The sequence below is a fragment of the Urocitellus parryii genome, chromosome 5 (genome assembly GCF_045843805.1).
Source record: "Urocitellus parryii isolate mUroPar1 chromosome 5, mUroPar1.hap1, whole genome shotgun sequence".
Taxonomy (NCBI): domain Eukaryota; kingdom Metazoa; phylum Chordata; class Mammalia; order Rodentia; family Sciuridae; genus Urocitellus; species Urocitellus parryii.
The window spans coordinates 185,790,280-185,812,866 of record NC_135535.1 but is presented as its reverse complement, the minus strand read 5'-3'; the positions used below and the strand labels follow the sequence as shown (position 1 = coordinate 185,812,866).

General features: G+C 38.2%; 1 protein-coding gene across 6 annotated transcripts in view; it reads left to right on the top strand.

The window, feature by feature from the left end:
- The window catches only part of Armh3 (armadillo like helical domain containing 3), a 190,032-nt gene that overhangs the window by 32,108 nt on the left and 135,337 nt on the right, over positions 1-22,587 (top strand). For all 6 annotated transcript variants that reach the window (XM_077798358.1, XM_077798357.1, XM_077798359.1 and 3 more), the window contains 7 exons: positions 3,433-3,489; positions 4,618-4,661; positions 6,430-6,490; positions 8,394-8,440; positions 9,718-9,793; positions 11,644-11,737; positions 15,678-15,779. In XM_077798358.1, coding sequence (XP_077654484.1) covers positions 3,433-3,489; positions 4,618-4,661; positions 6,430-6,490; positions 8,394-8,440; positions 9,718-9,793; positions 11,644-11,737; positions 15,678-15,779 — 481 coding nt within the window. The remainder of the gene's footprint in view (positions 1-3,432; positions 3,490-4,617; positions 4,662-6,429; positions 6,491-8,393; positions 8,441-9,717; positions 9,794-11,643; positions 11,738-15,677; positions 15,780-22,587) is intronic.

Below are 22,587 nucleotides of genomic sequence, written 5' to 3'. Positions count from 1 at the left end.
GTGGGGGTTATCTACACCTGGGTTATGCTTCCCTCTACAAAGATGGAAATCACTAGCAAGAGATTGCCCTTCCCTCTGAAGGCATGAGGGGTCATCTGTTCTAGTTATGGCTGTTCTAGAAGACTAAAGATGGCTACATCTTTTCAAACTGCTTTTGATCAACTGGTTATCACCTCAGGAGAACCTCTGGTGACTCTAGGTCCAGGTAAACATACTAACTTCCTTTAGGATATGGGGCTTAGTTCTCATGCTTAGTTGAAACTCCTGGACCCCCTTCTAATCAGACTTGTGTTGTGACTGGTATTGATGGAGCCCCAAGGCCAAATGATTTATAAAACCTCCAACTTGATCAGTGCTTGACTTGGAATGCTTCTCTTTTTAGGAGTAATGGGGTTATATCTGAGGGCATTGATAGACTTCTATAGTTGGTGTTCTCGAAATGATTTTGATATGCCTGTGTGTCCCTGCACTCCTGATTTAATTCAACAAGATCACAGGTGGTGATTTTTTATTGATATGAATAAATTATTGATCAGTTTGGGGAAAAAAAAAGTGACCAGCACAACAGGTTCAGTATTAATGATAATCAGTGTCTAGAAGAATAGAAATTTTCACACCATCAAGATCCTGGCCTTCTAGGCTGGTCAAGTCATTTGAGATGAAGTGACACAGATCCAACTGCTATCCTGAGCATGGTATATCACAGAAATCACAAAATTGTTTATTACATCTACTTGGAAATTGTTCCTTTTCTTTTTTTTTCCCCTTCTCTCTTTTTTCTAAAGAACTTTTCTTTGAATGCTAATAATATTAAAGGGGAAAAAATAACAGCTACCAATTATTATTATTATTTTTTAATATTTGATTTTTTAGTTTTAGGTAGGCCTAATATCTTTATTTTATTTCTATGTGATGCTGAAGACCAAACCCAGTGCCTCATGCATGCTAGGCGAGCACTCTACCACTGAGCCACAACCTCAGCCAGTTTTTTTTTTTTAATTTTTATTTCTGTAGTTGTAGATGGACAGAATGAATGCCTTTATTTTTTTTAATGATTTTTATTTATTTATTTATTTTGCATTACAATTCTTCAGAATGCCTTTATTTTATTTGTTTATTTCTTTTATGTAGTGCTGAGAATTGAACTCAGTGCCTCATGCATGCTAGGCAAGTACTCTGCCACTGAGCTACAGCCCCAACCCAGCTACCAATTATTAAGCTCTAACTATATGCCAGATATATGTTAAGGATTTTACATGTTTTATTTAATTAAATTATTTTAGCAGTCCCAGGATAAAAAATATCCCCATTTTACAGTTGAAGAAATTGAAACTTAGGTTAATTAATGTGAACTTGTCATAATTAATAAGAAGAGGAATTGGAACTCAGACCTTTGCTTTTAGCTGCTTTGCCTTTTCCTCAGCTGCTGCTGAAGCATATGCTGGTCTTAGTAATCAGATGATTCTTTCTGTTACCTAACACTGCCTAATTTTGGGAAGCTGAGTGACTAAGACATGGAAAAATTTTGCCAAGAAACAGTGGTCTCTTGGTCTATCCTTTCTTTCCTTTTTAAAATTAATTAATTAATTTATTTATTAATTTTTATTAGGGTATTAGAGATTGAATTCAGGGACACTCTATCACTGAACTTTATCCCTGCCATTTTTATTTTTTGTTTTGAGACAGGGTCTTGCAAAATTGTCCATGCTGGCTTCAACTTGTGATTCTCTTGCCTCAGTCTTCCAAGTTGCTGGGGTTATAGGCATGGGCTACTGCACCTGGCTATGGTCTATTCTTCTTTTTTTCCTTCCCTTCCTTCCCTCCTTTTTCTGTCTTTCCTTTACTGGGGATTGAACCCAGGGGCACTTTATCACTAAGCTATAGCCCCGATGCTTTTTATTTTTTAATGTTGAGACGGTTTCACGAAGTTGCTTAGAGCCTTGTTAAATTGCTGAGGCTGGCCTTGAACTTGTGATTGTCCTGCCTCAGCCTGCCATTGTGCCTGGGTGGTCTGCTCTTTCTAATGTTGCTGTCATCCTGGTGACATCTCTAGATCAGCTAAGTGCAGATTGTCTTTTCCAAGGATCTACATGCATTGGATCTTTCCTGAAGTTTGTTATATCAGTGGGATTTGACTGTTGGTTACAGGAAGATGTATTGAGAGCCTTACTATAGTCAAAACAAGTAACAAATGGAGTGGGTTCTACCTCTTTGAGTTATATTATGTAAAACTTTATAAACATTTGGACTGTTAAGCAAAGCTCTCTTTTTCTGTCCCAGTTGACAATGCAAAAGATGCTCTCAGAATCTTAATTAAATGAGCTCTCTGAGGGGGGGGGGTCAGGGGGGGTTAGCCTTTCAATTGGGTTTTCAAGTTTCTTCCTAATGAGTTTTCTTGTAGCTATAAAAACTGCTAGTCTGAGACTATTGTTACTAGCTTCCCTTGGGCTAGAGTTGGTGCCTGATCTGTATGAGGTCTTTCTATACATCCTATGTGTGGGATATTTTCAAGGTGAGCAGGTCATTGGTTCCTGTATCACTTGTAGGAGATGGCTCAGTTGTCTAATAAGTTTAAATATATGTCCATTTCCATATGTTTCCCAGCTGAAATTGGGTCACTAAAAACTCAAGAAATCTTTCAGTGCTATAAGTGATGGGACAATCATTAAATCCCAGTGTCCTAACCAGATTATTGCTTGTGTAATTACATCTTTTTTTTTTTTTTTCCAGCTCCCCTGCAGTGTTATTTGGGAATCAGATCTCCATAAATGGCCTCTCTAGCTGTTAAGCAGCTGCCACTTTCTACCCCCAAGATGGCTTTGTTTTAAGAGTGGGTGAATCAGTCCTTGTATATAGTTTGTGAAATGGTTAGGGAGCCTTTGGATTGAGAATGTAAGTTAATAACTTACATATGTGCCTTATGGCAGGGAAGCTTTTCTGTCTCCTAAGACAATATCCCTAAGGACTTGGGATGGTAGGACAAAGTGAGTTTTGTGGAATGTTCACTTACTTTTTAGAAACAAGTAAGAAGGAAAGGTGGGCGAAGTTATAGACATAGGCTTGAGCTAATTCAGCCTAGAGGAAAATGTGGGTAGAACAGAACTGACCTGTGTGTATGTACGTGTATTCATGTACATCTGTGCATTTGATAAACGCCCATATATGCTGAGAAATTTTTTGGAAATTAGGGGAGTCAGCACTCAAGAGGTTTGGGGCTGGGTTTTGGTAATATCACTGTAGAGAAAAAGGCCTTAAACAAGCCCTTTTTTTTTTTTTGGTGGTACTAGGAATGGAACCCAGGGCCTCACTCATGGCAGGCAAGCACTTTCCCACTCAGCTATATCCTCGGCCCCCTGTTAATACTTTCTTAAATAGCTGAAGGGCTTTTTTAACTAGGTCACACTCACCTTGACTCTCTTCTGTTGTTTACAGTCTGTGAATCCTTATATTGTGAAGCTGTCTATTGTGGATGACGAGGCCACACTCAATGTGAGTATCTGGATCTTGGTGTATTGTCTTACTTGAATTCAGTGGCCTTATTTTCAGTGGACATTTAGAACAAGAGAGCAGAGAGGTATTGTGTTGATTTCTTTGGCTAGAAAGAGGGAATTGGTATTTTTAGAGTCGTCTTCTTAGTGTCATGGAAGAAAGGTTTGAGGGGACATTTTTTGCTTGCTATTCATGATGAAGTGGCTACTTATTTTCATGTTGTAGTGTGCTGAGTTTGACTTCCTATAAAGTCAATAAGTTATACATCCAGGAGTAAGAAAGCTTAGGTGACTTAATGATGGGAGATTCCTTCTTGTGGAACAAGCTAGATGATATAAAGAGCCTGATTTGGTGAAGCTGAAGGATGATATATATTTGCTATATATGTTCTTGAAAGTGTGTGAGATAATAATATATCTGGTCTCTGAATATGGAGAGAAGAAGATGGCCAGGTGTCTGACTTTATTTCCTTTCTATCCTATTTTCTTCAATTTCCCTTATGAAAAAAATGTACACACGATTCATCCTTGCATCCTCAATTGATCTTTGTATTAGGTTTTACAGGTTCTCCTGGAAAGTTGATAAGTTACTTTAACATTTATTGGATGCCTCTTTCCTTTTTATTGCTGTTTTCTTGTGGCCTGAGTGATTGGCTCATCTATATGCACCTTCATTTAGCATGGGACTCATTGTCCCTTTTATTGTGGCTGTTTTGAAGGTAAATGAGGGCTTTTTGTTTGAATATTCTAGCTTAGTCTTCTCTTCAGAATGAAAATGATCCTAGTGAAATTGTCAGTAATCTGAGTTGGTCTGTTTCAGCCCTTGTTACTTTATTTTAAATTGTATCTGGGAACATTACTTTATTTTAAATTGTATCTGGGAACATTACTTTATTTTAAATTGTATCTAAGAACATTAATTAGATAAGAAAAAATATTTCCAAAGAGTTTTTTCCCTCTTGGTTTGATAGTACCTTTCAAAATTTCTGTGATTGTTGCCAACTTTTAGACAGAACTTCATGGGCATGGTCCATGGGGGTTTAATGTTTTTCATGGCTGAGTCATAACATCACCACCAATCCACAAAGGCTACTCATTTATTTCATCTGAACTATCTTTTCTCTTTCAGGGAATGGGGCTTGTAATTGCTCAGGCTTTATCTGAGTATAATAGGTAAGTCAATCTTTCCAGAAGGGAAAAGTCCAATTTTTATTTGAATTAGTTGTGTAGGGAACAGGGTTGTTATAGTTCTTAGGTTAAATCCCCTGGACCTATCCCAAAAGAGTATTCAGAGGTATAAAATCAGTTTGCTCCAGCTCAGCTTGATGGTAGTAGCAGGGGTTGTTATTTATTTATTTATTTAATTTTAATTTTTGGTACTGGAGATGAATCTAGGTATGCTTTACCACTTTACCTCCCCAGCTCTTTTTTATTTTTTTATTTTGAGACAGGGTTCTTACTAAGTTGGTTAGGGCCTTGTTAACAAGACCTTGCTGAGACTGGCCTTGAACTTGAACTCTCCTGACTTAGCCTCCTGAGTTGCTGGGATTATAGGTTTGCAACACCACACCTCACAGAGCAGGGGTTGTTTTTAAAACCAGGATAAAAATAGCCACCAGATTAGCATCCATCTTTGGTTTAAGCAAATAGGAACATTCTTTTGCAGTTTATGGGTATTTTTTTGCAGAACATTTTTACTAGTTTTCCCATTTTAAGCAGTCTATTTCATTCAGCCCATGTGTCATACAAATATTATTTTCTAATATAAAAAAGTTTGTGACATACCACTTTTTTGTACTCTTAAAAAAAAAAAATAAAGGAAACTGGGCATGGTGGTGCATGCCTGTAAACTTAGTGACTTGGGAGGCTAGGCAGGAGGATAGGAAGTATGAGACCTGCCTTAGCAACTTAGCAAGACCCTCAAGCAACTTAGGGAGTCTTGTCTCAATATAAAAAATAAAAAGGACTGGGACTGGACTGGGGTTGTAGAGTGCTTGCTTAGCACATGTGAGGCCCTGGGTTCAATCCTCAGTACCATACAAATAAATTAATAAAATAAAGGTATTGTATCCATCTACAACTACCAAAAAAAAAAAAAAAAAAAAAAGGGACTGCGACTATAGCTTATTGGTAAAGTATCCTTGGGTTCAATCCCCAGTACCTAAATAAATAAAAGGAGAAAGTGTATTGAGTTAAATCAACTTCGACAGATCTATCTCACTTCCTTCCCACTCACCTCCCTCTCTCCTGCGGATTGAACTCAGGGCCTCATGAATGCTAAGCATGTGCTCTACCACATGTTTGAGCTATGTTTCTTTTTTACTAGTGATCACCCTCACCTTCCCAGTGTCCCTCTTTACTCTGGGGGCTCTCTTCATTGATATTTGTTTTTCCTCTAGCTGTGCATAGGGGAAGGATATGGTATTCCACGATTGAAAACCTGAAATATCTCTAATCCCTGCAAAGGCCATGAAGGATTTTTCTTGCTTCTTTCCAGACTTTCCTTACACACAATTGGTGTCAGGATTTCAAATCTGTCCCATCTCCACATGTTTTAGCTCTTTGGTTTTCCTCCTTTTCCTTCAGAAACAAACAAGATTTTCACTGTTACAGCCTTGACGTAATTTCACTGTCACACTTTTCAAGTAATAGTCTGTTTGGGAAATAACTGGATCAGCCATATGTTAGAGCAGTTTCACACTTTTCCAGCTTGCTTTCTAAGTCTCTCCCAAAGTAGCCAGGCATTTTGGTACACACTACTTCAGGAGCAGATGGGTGCCTCTAGCTTGCGGGGGAACTGCAGTGGCATTGTCATAATGCTTTGGTCTTCTGAAGTTAGAGAATTCAGAGAGCTCTGCCCTGATTATCTAGAATGTTGAGGACAAAGATGTATTTCATAAGTAATCCTAAAGTTGAATTTAGTTCTTTTTTTTTTGTTTAGACAGTATAAAGACAAGGAAGAAGAACACCAGAGTGGCTTTTTCTCTGCTTTAACAAATATGGTAAGTCCTACTTATTTTTTTCTCCTGCTCAGAAATGCAGGGTTAGGTAAATCTGGCATCAGATATTCAGATGTTTGAGGTGATAGAATGATGAAGGGCCATCATCATGGCATAAGAGAGGCTACTCAGAGCAGATTTTATTTGGAACTTTGTCTCTGTTATTGAGTTCCAAAACTAGATAAGACGGGGAGAGGGGAGCTTTGACTCCTCTTGGATTCATTTTTTTCCTAATTAATTGATTGCTGAAGAAAAGGTGCATAGGAAGACTTTTGCTTTTGTAAGTGTTGACCCTGATTGCAGACTGACCCTTGGAACAAAGAATAGGAGAGTTTAGAGGCTGGGGTTGTGGCTCAGTGATAGAGCACTTGCCTAGCATGTGTGAGGCAGTGGGTTGGATTCTCAGAACCACATATAAATAAATGAATAAAATAAAGGTCTATCAACATCTAAAAAAGTTTAAAAAAAATAGGAGAGTTTAGATCTGAGTCCTCCCTACCCCCCACCCCAAATGCTCTTTTATAGTTTCCTGTGGCCATGTGATCCCTAATAGCTGGAACTGTGGTCAAAGGGTCACAGTATAGTGGATGTGAGCTACTCCTCTAAAGGCTTAGTTAGGGTCTGGGCAGAGAGGTCCAAGGTTTAGGAAAAGATATTGGTCTAGCTTGCAATACTCCAGAGTAAGGTTTCATAACTTTGGAAGCATTGGCATTTTGGATCAGATAATATGGGGCTAATTTTTAAGAGAGAAATCTAGGAGGTTCTAGAATTTAGGCAGATTCACAAAGTCTGTCTTCTTAGGCATTAGTATCCAAGTAATCAGCTCTAGAGCAAGATTGTTACTTAGTTTATTGCAAGAAACAGTTGCCCTATCTCCTCCCACACAAAGATGCAATTTTTTCCCCCCAGTGTCTTCCCATCTTTCTTCTCAGAGCCTGCTCTCAGGAAAGAACCTGCTAAACTCTGAGGCATGAATGAGTGAAATCTCTCAGAGGCAAGAGAAGTATGAGTTTTGTATTGGTGTTTGATTATACAAATTAGATCTAATTATGTTGCTCACAGGGACCTTCTACTTTTAGTCAAGGAGAAAAAGTTTTGTGGCATTTTTAGGGGGTGAGCATCTTTTACATGCCTCTGAAATCACACATTTGAGAGGCAATTTATGCCTTTTACCTATTTGCCTGCTGTTACAAACTAAGATTTTTGTGATCTGAAGGATAAGCATGGATCTCACACAGTTCTTGTCTGAAATGCATATATCCCCTAAATATCTAGTTGGATGTAATCAGCATGCTTTCTTTGACATTTTCTTTTTTTGGGTGGGGGGTACCAGGGATTGAACTCAGGAGCACTTGGTTATTGAGCCACATCCCCAGCCTGTTTTATTTTATATTTTGACACAGGGTCTCTCTGAATTGCTTAGTGCTTCGCTTTTGGTGAGCCTGGTTTGAACTTGTGATCCTCCTGCCTCAGCCTTCTGAGCTGCTGGGATTACAGGGGTGTGCTACCGTGCCTGGCTTCCTTGACATTCTTTATGGGTTAGTTTGTGACTGCAAATCAGCAACTTATAGGAAAGATGCAGAGTGATAAGGAATTGTATGTCCTTTTAGTTGACAGTGGCTAAATTACACACTGGAAGAAAGAAGGACTACATAAAAATACTGGGATTTTAAAAAAAGTCCTTTGAGACAAGCTGATTCAGTTGGATTCTCTTCATTTATTACTTATAAATCTTTTGAGATCTTCAAAGTGAACTGGTGTTGTGTGTGTGGCTGATGATCCAAAGTTCTAAGTCTTTTCCTGCTGGAAAGAATTTGATTTTACACTAATTTAAAGGCTTTCTAGGCACATAACTTTTTCTTGCATCCTACTGTTTAAAGTCTGCAATTCTCCTTTTCTTCCACAGGTGGGCAGCATGTTCATAGCAGATGCCCATGAGAAAATCTCAGTACAGTAAGTGTCTTGACATTCTTGTGCAGTGACTTGAATTTTAGTGTAGGCTATCTTGCTGGTTATGAGAGTGGAAAAGGTTACCTCTTACTAATCTTTTTCAAACTTTTTTGGGGTGGTTTATCTAATGTTTCTTTTTTTTGCTTTCTGCTTGTTTTTGATGCTAGAATTGAACCCAGGGATGTTGTGCATGCTAAGTACTGTAGCTAAGTAGTTATAGCTATTTTCCCCTTTTTTTGTGTGTGTGGGTGTACCAGGGATTGAACTCAGGGGCACTTGACCACTGAGTCACATCCTCAGCCCTATTTTGTATTTATATAGAGATAGGGTCTCACTGAGTTGCTTAGCACCTTTCTGTTGCTGAGGCTGGCTTTGAACTCTTGATCTTCCTGCCTCAGCCTCCTGAGCTGCTGGGATTGCAGGCATGTGCCACTGTGCCTGGTTCTCCAGCCCTTTTTTTTGAGAAAGGATCATCCTCGCTAAATTGCTCAGGATGATTTCGAATTTGTTGAACCTCCTGTCTTAGCCTCCTTAGTTGAGATTGGGTTTTATTTTTCTATTTATTTTTATTTTTTGGTTCTGGGGAATGAACCCAAATGTGCTTAACTGCTGAGCCATATCCCTCGCCCTTTTTTATTTTGAGATAGGCTATCACTAAGTTGCTGAGGCTGGTCTTGAACTTGCAAGCCTCTTGCCTCAACCATCCTAGTTGCTGGGATTACAGCATATGCCACTATGCATGGCTCTGGCTGGGTTTTAAGTAATGGACCCTTGGAAATATCTGCTTTGGTCTTATATGTATAGAGCTTCCCAAACTGAAAAACTATTCTCATTTCTCTCTGGAATTAAAGGAAAAAGGGCTGGGTATCTGAGGTAGTTAAGGATTTAACTGTTGGGGTAGAAAAGCAAGAGGGAAGGTAGTGAATGAACTAGAATAAGAAATGGTCAGACTGGGGGTGTAGCTCTGTCATAAAGCGCTTGCCTAGCACATGTGAGGCACTGGTTTGATCCTCAGCACCACATAAAATTAAGTAAATAAGTAAAATAAAGGTATTGTGTCCATCTACAGCTAAAAAAAATTAAAAAAATAGAAATGGTCATGGGAATTAGGGTTTTTACCTGTACACTTTTGCATATTCCCAAAAGGAAAGTAAAAGGGAACATTTGAAACTCAAAGGGATTGGTAATAGAGAACTATGGTGAAATCTTGTCTTGATGGGTATAATATTTTAACTTCTCCACTTTAAGAGCCTACTCCAATTTGTTCTCTTTTTCTTTAGAACCAATGAGGCCATTCTTCTGGCACTTTATGAAGCTGTTCATTTAAATCGCAACTTCATCACAGTATTAGCTCAGGTTGGTTACTTTAAATATCCCAATTCCTTTTTTCCCCTGAATTTCATACAGATTCATTTCATTAATAAGGCTACCTGGTATATCTGTTTAAACTCTACTTTGCATTGGTAAGTGGTAAGGAGCAAGCTACCACTTTACTGTGCCTAAGTGATATCCTCAGTGGTTGGGACAGAAGGACACTAAAATAGGCTGAGAACTCAAGTTCATGAAAGCTATGTTAAAAAATTGATAAAAAGTGTTTTTATCTTCTAGCCAGACTCTTTAAAATATGTATGTGGGTTTCTTTCTTTCTTTCCTTTCTTTTCCTCCTTCCTTCCTACCTTAGGATCTCACGTATGGGCACTCTACCATAAACTACATCCCCAACCCTTTTTAAGTTGTCTAGGCTAGCCCTGAATTTGTAATCCTCCTGCCTCAGTGTTCCAAGTAGCTGGGATTATACTAATGCATCCACTTTAGGTTTCTATTAAAGAAAACTTTGCTTGTGTTTTTGTTTTTTTTTCTCAAGATGTGTATGGAATCTACTGTTTGAGGTCCCCTCCCCCACCCCAGTACTGAGGATAGAACCCTGGGCCACTATCCCACTGAGCTACATCCCCATTCCTTTTTATTTTATTTTGAGACAGAATCTCACTAAGTCACTCAGGCTGGCCTCAAACTTGCCATCCTCTTGCCTCAGCCTCCAGAGTTTCTGGGATTATAGGCTTGTACTACCATAGCCAACTGCTGATTTGAGCTTTTTTTTTTTTATTTATATTTTTTTTAATATTTATTTTTTTTTAGTTTTCAGCGGACACAACATCTTTGTACGTGGTGCTGAGGATCGAACCCTGGCTGCACGCATGCCAGGCTAGCGCGCTGCCACTTGAGCCACATCCCCAGCCCTGATTTGAGTTTTAACTAAAATAAATAAAGTCATGTTTTAAAAGCAGTATGCTCATGTTTGGGCTCTGATTTGGAGGATGCTTATTAGTTTTCATGACATACCATAAGAGATTTTATCTACCATTCTCATTATTTCTTGTCTACTCTCTAAATTCTATGACTAGGGGCTGGGGATGTGGCTCAAGCGGTAGCGCGCTCGCCTGGCATGCTGTGCCGCTCAGGTTCGATCCTCAGCACCACGTACAAAGATGTTGTGTCCTCCAAAAACTAAAAAAATAAAAAATAAATAAATATTAAAATTCTCTCTCCTCTCTCCTCTCCCTCTCTCTTTAAAAAAAATAAATTCTATGACTAATTTTAAACGAAGAAATAATGAAGGTAATAGACTGGTAAAGTTTGTGGAGAAGAGAAGGACGATTAAAAAGAGCCACCACTCAGCTTACTTCTTAAGAGTTAATGTGGCAGGGATGGCTGAGGAAAGTCAGACAGAAAAGTCATCTGTTTTAGTTTTTACTGGATGTCTTCCTATGTCTCTCTGCCTCTGCACCCAATACACTTTTATTTCTTGTGGGTCAGGAAAGCTCCTAATGGCATAGCTCTTTTTGTGGTATCTAGTACTCCTTTGTTCACTTATTTCTATTAGTCAATTTTATGGTCATTAGAACAGTCTGTAGGTGTATATTAGGTTGATCCAATGAGAGTAGTCCCTTCTCCGGTCTGGATAGAACTGCAAATGCCCTCTTTCAAGCGAATTCACCTGAATAATTTGTTTACTCCAGATTTTTTACTTGTATTGTTCTGCAGAAAAACTTATGTAATAGGAACATAGTTGCTTAAAGAAACCTGGCCCACAGAGCTTCTTATTAGTCAGTCATTCATTGGAACTAAATGTAGAAGTCCCTCCTCATTGAACTTTCAGGAAGAACTCTATTTCTATTTTCTTACCAATCTGTGTCTTCTTTCAGAGTCATCCAGAAATGGGCTTGGTGACAACCCCTGTCAGTCCTGCCCCAACAACTCCAGTCACACCACTTGGGACCACGCCACCCTCCTCTGATGGTGAGCCCATCACCTCCTTTATGTTATTGATTAATATGATCTTAGATCTTTCAGGGTGAGCATAGCTGTAAAACAAGGAACACAGTAGTTAATTCTTTTAGTAAGAAATTAATGTAAGCTGGGCAGGGTGGTATGCACTTGTATTCCTACCAGGGAGGCTAAGGCAGGAGAATACTTAAATCCAGGAGTTCAAGACCAGGTAGGGCATCATAACAAGATAAAAATAAAAAAAGAAATTTGTATATAATATTCCCTTCAGTACTTCTGCAGTTCCAAAACGTTGGAAAAGATAGCCAAGTGCTTTTTCTTTGAGTAAGAAGCAGTGTAACTTTAGCTTGTCCTTGTCAGGGAATTGACAGGAATAATGAAATGCCAGCTCTGAAAGGGACCTCAGGGTTCAGTATTGCCTGTTCTGCTAAATTCTCAGGTACTTGTAAGAGTTATATATTTTATGCAATGTACTACTATATGAATATATACTCAAATAAATAAATGTAAAATAGTAGTGTTATGTCATCCAACCATTTGACAGATAAGGAAGGAATTGAGGCCAGAGAAATGAAGCAGTTTATTGAGAGTAAAGGTTTGTGAGAATAGAAACTAAGAACTAAAATATGTAATCAGGGCAGAGACTGTGTCTAGTTTGCCCAAACATAGTCCTAGCATGGTTATAGCTTAGTACATAATTGTTGAATAAACTAATGAGGTAGTGAACCTGCGATTTGCTCACTGTTAAGTGTCTGCTGGCCACTCAGAGATGGAAATGACCAGGATTTAAGTGTATTACATTTGGGAGTTTGGTAGGTATTTAAGACTTCTTCCCCTAAAAACAAGAAAATAAATTTTTACTTTATAACATAAGAAAAAGATAACAGAACCTAAGAAAAAGGTATGTTTGAGGAGCTAGATATGTGTAACTTAATTTAAATATTACACAATGTATGTATTTATCAAAGTATATTGTACCCCATAAGTATGTATGATTTTTATTATGGATCCTAAATTAGGAAAAATAAATTATGACCTTTGCCCAGATATCTTTGTCTTACCTGAATTCATTCCATTGTAGGCTTAGTGTGTTCGATGGAATTCCTTAACTTAAAAATAATCTACATTTATATTGATGTTATATCTCAAATGTTGACCTAATTTTGTGTAAAGAAGTACAGGAGATCCACTTTTTATTCTTTTTTTTTCTATTTCCCTCCTGTTTGGTTGTGAAATGACCTCCTTTGTTCTGCTTTTTCATCTTTAACTTTATTTTTGGTGGGGTGCTGGAGATCAAACCTAGGGCTTCATGCATACTAAGTAAGCAATCTCTCACTGAGCTACATATTGAATTTGTGCCAGTAGTGTTTTAAGATGATATAAGTAGTACAGGAGTAAGGCAGGGAGGTGCCATTGATATTCAGGTCTGTGATAGCAAATGGGATCTGTTTCAACTTTATAGCCAAATTCTAAAATATCTTAATGAGAAGAAGCAAGTAGTGAGGATTGCCTATTTATCTGTTTATTCAGGTCACTGAATAAGCCAATGAAAAGAATGTACTTTCTCTTTAAGGATGAAGCCTGCCTGGTTACCATGGATATCAAAAACCACACACACACACACACATACACACACACACACACACACACACACACTCACTCACACATACATACCTCAGTTCCATGTGATGTTGGGATTTGGATGCTTTCAGAGAACTGCCTTTCAAACTGTTCATTGTGAACACTTCCACCCACACACTTGATTATGCAATGGCAGGATTTGTGCTTGCTTACCTACAACTAGTGAGCTTTTATTTTTCTAGTGGGAAGATCAAGTCAGCCCACTTTGAGATGACTGTCACTCTTGACAAAAATCTGCTGGGAAGAATTATGAAGCCAAAGATCAAAGGAATGGTACTTCCTTAGGAAGGAGATTTTAATTTGTGAGGAATTTTATTTGTTCTGTTTGTTCTTGTTTTGCTCTCCTAACTCATTTCCTTTCTGCAGGGGTCCTAAGTATTATAACCTTATTTTAAAAATTTTTGGTTTTTAATTATAGTGCTGCTCAGTAGCCCAGTTATATTTAAAGGTATGTCACTGGAGCCATTATTTTTAAAAGCCAGCAGTTTAGCAGTTACATTTGTTCTCAGTTCAGACTTGACATTTGACAACTCCGCCTTGGCATGAGAGGACTTTCTGGTAAACTAAAAATACATATACTTCTATATTTCTACATATTATATAAGATAGTTTTCCAGTTATTGCTGTGTGTGAACCAGAAAAAAAAGTCCCACTTACTAGTTAGATTCCTGTTTGTATTGGATAAAGGAATGATTATGGGCTCTGAGCTTCTAAAATAAGCTGTGGTTTGAAATGACAGTCTCAGGTCATTAACTTATAACATGAATTAAGACCTTTTAGTATTTCAACATAAAAATATATTTATCTTTTATTTATTTATTTATTTATTTATTTATTTAGAGAATCTTTTAATATTTATTTTTTAGTTATCTGCAGACACAACATCTTTGTTTGTATGTGGTGCTGAGGATCGAACCCGGGCCGCACGCATGCCAGGCGAGCGCGCTACCGCTTGAGCCACATCCCCAGCCCTATATTTATCTTTTTGTAATTTTTTGGGGGGTGAACTATGGGAAAACAGCTAAGGGTTAGGCATACCAATTTCCTCTCATAAGGCTTTTTGCTTTGCTTGTTGTGTATTATGTATCCATAATATGCAAATGTTTCCCATTGTTAATAAACGTTTTCTATATACGTTGTAATAACTCCAGTGGGATCCATTATAGTTATGAATACATATTATAAATGATATCCTAAACTCAGCTGAGTGTTCATGGCTTAAGTTATAGTACAAAACTATAGATTCTCCAGCTTATGTGAGCCATCATGAGACTCCTTTTGTTTTTATATTATATCTTAGTGTGAAAACACTTAACAAGTTGACTAATTTTAATTTGAAGTCGTAGAATCTTGGAAGTCTACCTTAAGACTGTCCTATGTGGGTCAGTCCTGGTCTGGCCCCTCATTGTTCATCAGAACTGTGATTCAGTGTATATGTGAGGCTTTTTCAGAAATGACAGCTGGATAGCTGGGCATAGTGGCACATGCATGTAATCCCATTGACTTGGGAGGCTGAGTCAGGAGGATGGTAAGTTTGAGGCCAGTTTCAACAATTTAATGGGGTTCTAAACACATAGTGAGATCCTGTCTCAAAATAAAAAAAAGGGGTAGGAATGTGGCTCAGAAGTTAAGCATCCCTGGGTTCAATCCCTGATACCAAAAAAGGAAAACAAAACAGATACAGCAGCTAGATATATGAAACAGTTCCCAGGTTGTACTAATCAGTTATGTCTACCTATTTTCAGTCTGCTATTTTTTTCAGGTTCCCTTTCATGGGGCAAGAATTATGGGATAGAATTTTGATGTAGTTTTGCCTGTTATTTCCCCCCTTTTGAGTTGCATACTTCCAGTCTAAAGGCTTATTCTCAAAATTGAGCAAAATTTCTCCTTATTTAGAAGGAATCTTCATTTATTTTAAGCAAGAGACTCATCAAAGCAAAGCTCATTTATACTTAATACTTATCTTTCCTTTAAGTAGAAATTACAGTGCTTTTAAGAAGGGCTCTGAACCCTTTAGGGTTATGTGGGGCTGGAAGTAGAATCAGCTCTTCTTAGGATTTTGGGAGAAAAGTACTATTCCTGGAGACTTACTATATATAGGAGAGGTTATTGGGCTTAATCTGGGGAGTAGGTACGGCTCTAGAGACCTAGGAAGAGTAAACACAAGTTTTATGGTAAGTACTTGGTTCTCCTTCTGTTGCAGGAAAAGTGTATTTAGTCATTTTCTTGCCTGCTGGCAAATTGGCTATGTGGGTAGAGTGTTAGATGGAATATGTTATGGGCTAAGTGCATTTTATGTGTTCTATTCCAGTTATAAGTTCTGTGGAACTCCCACTGGATGCAGATGTACAGACCAGTAATCTGCTGATAACCTTCCTAAAGTATAGCTCAATTGTCATGCAGGACACCAAAGGTAAGGTATGCTACTTTGGGGGCACAGGAAGCAGGAGGTGTGGCAGGCAGCTAGAATCAATGAGCAGCATTAATATTTTGAGGTTTTGACAAAATGAACCATTGGGGCCTCCTGTTCAGGGTGATGGTTGTGATTTCTGGAAAACAGTGATTTCTCACAGCAAGGTGGAAATAGGTGATGTTGGGAAAACCTGAAACTGAAGGGAAGTTTTAACAAATAGAACAGGAAAAAATTTGGTCTCTATAAAAACTAGCAACTGTCGTAGCAAATCTTGGTAAGTAGATGCACTCTTCTGTGTGGGAAGTTGGGGGGATTAACATGCTTCAGGGAATTCCCTTTTGAGGACAAGAACTGAAAGTATCAGCTTGTGAGAATTAGAGGACTGTTGTGCAGAGTAGGAAGAGGTGAGATTCAGAGGGACTGTTTCCTTAACACTTAAAATAGAAGTGTCAACACTCACCCTAGAAATGCAGAGTGGGAGAGGATTGTTGGAAAAGTTTTGAGTTTTTTTCTGTTTGATTTCCCATTCTTTCTTTGCTTATGATTTTGCTTTGGCCTTTTAATTCCCTGTAGCTTAGCAGACTACTTGAGCTTAGAGTAGGAATGAATTTGAGACTTAACAAATTCTATCCAATATATATGCCAGTTTTTTTCCTATTTAGTGTTTTTTTTTTTTTTTTTTTTACATACATAAAATTTACCCTTGTAATCTTTTTAAATTTGAGATGGGGTCTCACCATGTTGCCTAGGTTGGTTTTGAACTCCTGGTCTCAGGGGATGCTCCCACAGCATCCTGTGTGCTGGGGCTATAGGTGTGTACCATTTTTAAATGTACAGTTAGGCATTAAGAGCACTTATGTTCCTGTGCAACCATCATCACTATCCATTTCCAGAACTCTTTTAAAACTGAATCCGTGTACCTATTAAATACTAAGACCCCATTCTCCTTATCCCTGAGTCTCTGGAAATCTCCATTCTGCTTTCTGTCTATATGAATTGACTACTCTAGGTACTTCATATAAGTACAATTTATCCCAGTTTTAACATTTCTAGGAAATAGGCCTTTTTATTCTATTGTAACATTGAACTACCCACTGTCCACCCCACCTCAGTCTGGTGCTGGGAAGGGAACCCAAGGTCTCTTGCATCTCTTGCATACTAGGCAAGAATTCGACCACTAAGCTACATCCCCAGCACTGAGCTAGCATTTTTTCTCCTTTTTTTTGTACTCGGAATCAAAGCCAGGGGCTCTTTACCACTGAGCTGTATCCCCAAGCCCTTTAATTTTTCACTTTAAGACAGGGTCTTATTCAGTTGTTCAGGGCTTTGCTAAATTGCAGAGGCTTGCCCCCAACTTGTGATCCTCCTGAGTATAGGTGCATGCCACCATGCCTGCCACACCTAGCTAGGATTGAACCCATGGGTGCTTAAACACTGAACCACATCCCTAGCCCTTTTTTGTATTTTAGAGTCAGAGTCTCACTGAGTTGCTTATGGCCTTGCTAAGCCTCCTAAGCTACTGGGATTACAGGAGTGAGTGCCACACCTAACTTTTCTTTCTTTCTTTCTTTCTTTCTTTCTTTCTTTCTTTCTTTCTTTCTTTCTTTCTTTCTTTCTTTCTTTCTTTCTTTCTAGTTGTGGATGAACAGAATGACTTTATTGTATTTATTTTTAATTAATTAATTTTTTTTTTTTAGTTGTAGATGGACACAAAACTTTTGTTTATTTTTATGTGATGCTGAGGATGGAACCCAGGCCTCCGCTCTACCTCTGAGTCACAACCCCGGCCCCATATCTAGCATTTTAATGAACATTTTTTTTACAGGTTGATCCAGTGGCTTCTTTCATTTAGAAGGATTTGTTTGTCTAATTAGAAAGTAATTGAAGTATTACTTTTTAAATATTAAAACTTTGTAGCAATAGTTAATTTAGAAAGTAAAAGTGCTTTCAACTAAGTTTTCCAAAATCAATCAGTCCTTTTTTTTTTTAGATATACATGGCAGTAGAGTGTATTTTGACATACATTCATGGAGTATAACTTCCCATTCTTGTAGTTGTACGTGATGTGGAGCTACATTGGTCATGTGTTCATATATGAACATAGGAAAATTATGTCCGATTTATTCTACTGTCTTTCCTATTTCTATGTCCCCCTTTTATTCCTCTTTGTCTAATCCAAAGAACATCTATTCTTCCCTCACACCTCCTTATTGTGTGTGAGCATCCACATATAAGAGGGAACATTCAGCCTTTGGTTTTACGGGATTGGCATATTTCACTTAACATGATAGTCTCCAGTTTCATCCATTTACCAGCGAATGCCATAATTTCATTTTTCTTTATGGCTGAATAATATTCCATTGTGTATATGTACCATATTTTCTTTATTCATTCATCTGTTGAAGGCCACCTACGTTGATTCTGTAGCTTAGCTATTGTGACTTGAACTGCTATAAACATTGATGTCACTGTAGTATGCTGATTTTAAGACTTTTAGGTACATACCAAGACACTCCTTTGTGTGCGTGTGTGTGTATATCAAATATAACTGTTATGTATGTGTCTTGTTATGAACCCAAATATAAATAGGTCAGCTGGGTGGTTCTATTTCAAGTTTTCTGAGGAATCTTCACACAGCTTTCCCTAGGGGTTGCACCAATTTGCAGTCCCACCAGCAATGTATGAGAGTGTACTCTTGTCCCCATATCCTCACCAACATTTATTGTTACTTGTATTCTTTTTTTTTTTTTTTTCCAGTGGTGCTGAGGATTGAACCCAGGGCCTGTGCATGTGAGGCAAGGAAGCACTCCACCAACTGAGCTATCTCCCCAGCCCCATTACTTGTATTCTTGATAATTGCCATTCTGACTGGAATGAGATGAAATTTCAGTGTAGTTTTTAATTTGAATTTCTCTAATTGCTAGAGATGTTGAACACTTTTTTATATATTTATTTGCTGACCATTCATATTTCTTCTGTGAAGTTCCTTTGCCCATTTATTGGTTGGGTTGTTTTTTCTGGTGTTAAGTTTTTTTAGTTCCTTATATATCTGGAGATTAATGCTGTATCTGAGGTGCAGTTGGCAAAGATTTTCTTCCATTCTGTATGCTCTCTCTTCATGTTCTCTCTCTTTTTCTCCCTCTCTCTCTCACACACACACACACACACACACACACACACACACACACACAGATATACATATGTTGTAGATGGACACAATACCTATATCCTATATTTATTTGTTTTTTTATATAGTGCTGGGGATTGAACCTAGTGCCTCACACATGCCAGGCAAGTGCTCTACCACTGAGCCACAACCCCAGCCCCTCTTTTCATGTTCTTTATTATTTCTTTTGCTGTGAAAAAGCTTTTTAGCTTTTTAGTATCATCCCATTTGTTAATTTTTTTTTTTTTTTTTGGTACTAGGGATTGAACTCAGGGGCACTCAACCACTGAACTATATACCCAGCCCTTTTTTGTATTTTATATAGAGACAGGGTCTCACTGAGTTGCTTAGGGCCTTGCTAAATTGCTGAGACTGGCTTTGAACTTGTGATTCTCCTGCCTCAGACTTCTGAGCTGCTGGGATTAGAGGCATGAGCCTCTGCTCCCAGCTTTGATTCTTGATTTTACTTCTTGCACTTTACGAGTCTTGTTGAGGAATTTGGTTCCAAAGAAGATGTGATGGAGCATTGGGCCTACTTTTTTTTCTAGTAGGCTCAGGGTCTCTGGTCTAATGCCTAGGTCCTTGATATTTTACTTTGAGATTTGTGTAAGGTAAGAGGGGTTTAATTTCATTTTGCTACATATGGATTTCTAGTTTTCCCAGCACCATTTGTTGAAGAGGCCATCTTTTCTCCAGTATATGTTTATTGCACCTTTGTCTACTATGGGATAACTGTATTTATGTGGGTTTATCTCTATGTTTTATGTTCTGTACCATTGGTCTTCATATCTGTTTTGGTGCAAATGCCATGCTGTTTTTGTTACTACAGTGCTATAGTATAATTGAAGGTCTGATATTGTGATGCCTCCTGCTTCACTTTTCTTGCTAAGGAAGGATTGCTTTGGCTATTCTGGACCTCTGGTTTTTCCAAATGAGTTTTATGACTGCTTTTTCTATGTCTATGAAGAACATCATTGGAATTTTAATAGGAATTGCATTAAATCTGTATAGCGCTTTTGGTAGTATGGCCGTTTGGGCAATATTAATTCTGCCTTTCCAAAAACATGGAAAATCTTTCTATCTTCTAAGGTCTTCGTAACAAAATCAATCACCCTTAACAAATTGACATATATTTTATTTTTCCTTTGAAACCTTCCCTGTATGGATCTCTAAATCCTATTTTAGGAACTGACTGCTTAGTAAATAAAGTTAATAGATTATTTGTTTGTTTTGTTTTGTTTTGTTTTGATAGTAGTGGGGATTGAATTCAGGGCCTCATGCATGCTAGGCAAGCACTTTATCACTGAGCTACATCCCCAGAACAAGGTTGGAGTTCTTAAATTGTGGTCTGTGGACTAGCTTCAGAGTCCCAGATATCAAAAAAGCCATTTTCATGGTAGAGGCACAATTTTTAAAATATAATTATTTTTGCTATCATACTTTCTGTGAAAAGAGATTAATACCTTATGGATCGTTTAAGGTTCTTGTAGGCATTTAGTATACTTTTTTTTTTTTTAGTTGTAGTTGGACACAATACCTTTATTTATTTATTTATTTATTTTTTAAATTTTATTTTGAGAGAGAGGGAGAATTTTTTAATATTTATTTTTTAGTATTTGGTGGACACAACATCTTTGTCTGTATGTGGTGCTGAGGATCGAACCCGGGCCGCACGCATGCCAGGCGAGCGCGCTACCGCTTGAGCCACATCCCCAGCCCCCCTTTATTTATTTTTATGTGGTGCTGAGGATCGAACCCAGCACCATGCACGTGCTAGGCAATCTCTGTACCACTGAGCCATAAGCCCAGCCCCATTTAGTATACTTTTGAAGGCTTTTATTTGCAAAGTGAACTGAACAGGTGCTTGTATGAGGGTTTTGGGAATCTAGAATGTAGCTGAAAAGCAAGAGTGGTATAGAAGGGGAGGACCAGTTTCAGGGGCTTTTGGAGTGAGAAGGAAACATTGGTAGATAGAGGTAGGAGAGTAAAAGACAAATATGGGAAATGAAGACTTGCCAGAGCAGGTTGGTGAGTCTGAGCCATGTTATATTCAGACATATTTGCATTAGCTCTTGGAGATTTATACCTTGCAAATTTAGACTTTTTTCTCTTATGAGTTATGATTGTGCTCTTTCAAGAGTGAGAGCTACTGGGCATGGTGGCTCTTGCCTGTAATCTCAGTGATTTGGGAGCCTGAGACAGGAGGATCCTAAGTTCAAAACCTGCCTCAGGAATTTAATAAGGCCCTAAGCAATATAGTGAGAGTTCATCTCAAAATAAAAAATAAAAATGGCTGAGCATGTGGCTCAGTGGTTAAGTACCCCTGGGGTGGGTCAATCTGTAGTACACGCCCCCCCCCCCCCACAAATAAAGGAGAGCTACACACACGGTGAGATAGATGCAGATATTCCATATCACAAATGCCTAACATAGAATAGTCCATTGAGAACTGCCAAGGTGGCTGAATCTTGAGACTTGGCAAATGAGACCTGGCAAGCAAGGATAACAAGACTCTTATATGTGAATTTCCTGAGGCTATTGTTTCTTTATGGAAATGGGTAACATCTTTCTTTCTCTTGAAATATTGTAGCAAACATAGAAGAGAGAAATTGCATGAATGTGACCCAGAAAATGAACTTTCAGCTTTGCTTGATGTAACACAGTGAATTGAGGCTGTGTTGGAACTCATTTTTAGCTGTCAATCATTATATAACCCTCTTTGTCCTGGTCACTTCACTGTCTGTAGAATAGAAGCCAAAATTTAGGGCAAATTAATTGCAATATGGGTGGTCTCAGTGTTTCTAAACTCAGGCTGCATTAGGTATTTGCCAACAGGGAGACTAAATATGATAAAGGGCAAGGTTAGGTATGACGAAGAGTTAATTTGAAAAATGGTCCCTGTGAACTTCATTGGCCTAGCTCTCTTCTGGTCTTAATCCTTGACCTATTGTGTCATTCTCTGGCTAACAGGATCTTATTATGTTCTTAGAGGCAACTTTTTCTCAGCTCTATACCTGTTCCCCACCTAGCATATTATGTTTTTCTTTATTATGTATCTATCCCTTGATATTTATAAGAAGATACTTTTAATAGATAAATATAAATTGTATAGTATAATCTGGGCACAGTAGGGCACAGCTGTAATCCCAGAAACTCACAAGTTTAAGCCTTAGAAATTTAGCAAGACCTTGTTTCAAAATTTAAAAATAAATAAGTAAATGAAATATCTGTAAGCTCAGCAATTTGGGAGGCTGAGGCAGGAGGATTGCAAGTTTGAGCCAACTTCAGTGAATTAGTGAGGTCCTAAGCAACTAAGTGAGATCCTGTCTCAAAATAAAAAATTAAAAGGGTTGGGGATGTGGCTCAATGGTTAAGCACTCCTGAGTTCAATCCCTGTGTTATGGTTTGGATGTGAGGTGTCCCCCAAAAGCTCATGGATGAGACAGTGCAAGAAGGTTCAGTGGAGAAATGATTGGGTTGTAAGATTCTTAACCCAATCAGTGATTTAATTCCCTGATAGGGATTAACTGAGTGGTAACTGAAGTGGTAGGGTGTGGCTGAAGGAGGTGGGAATTGGCTTTGAGTATATGTTTGTATCTGGCTAGTAGATTCTCTCTCTGCTTCCTGCTCACAGTTTGAGGT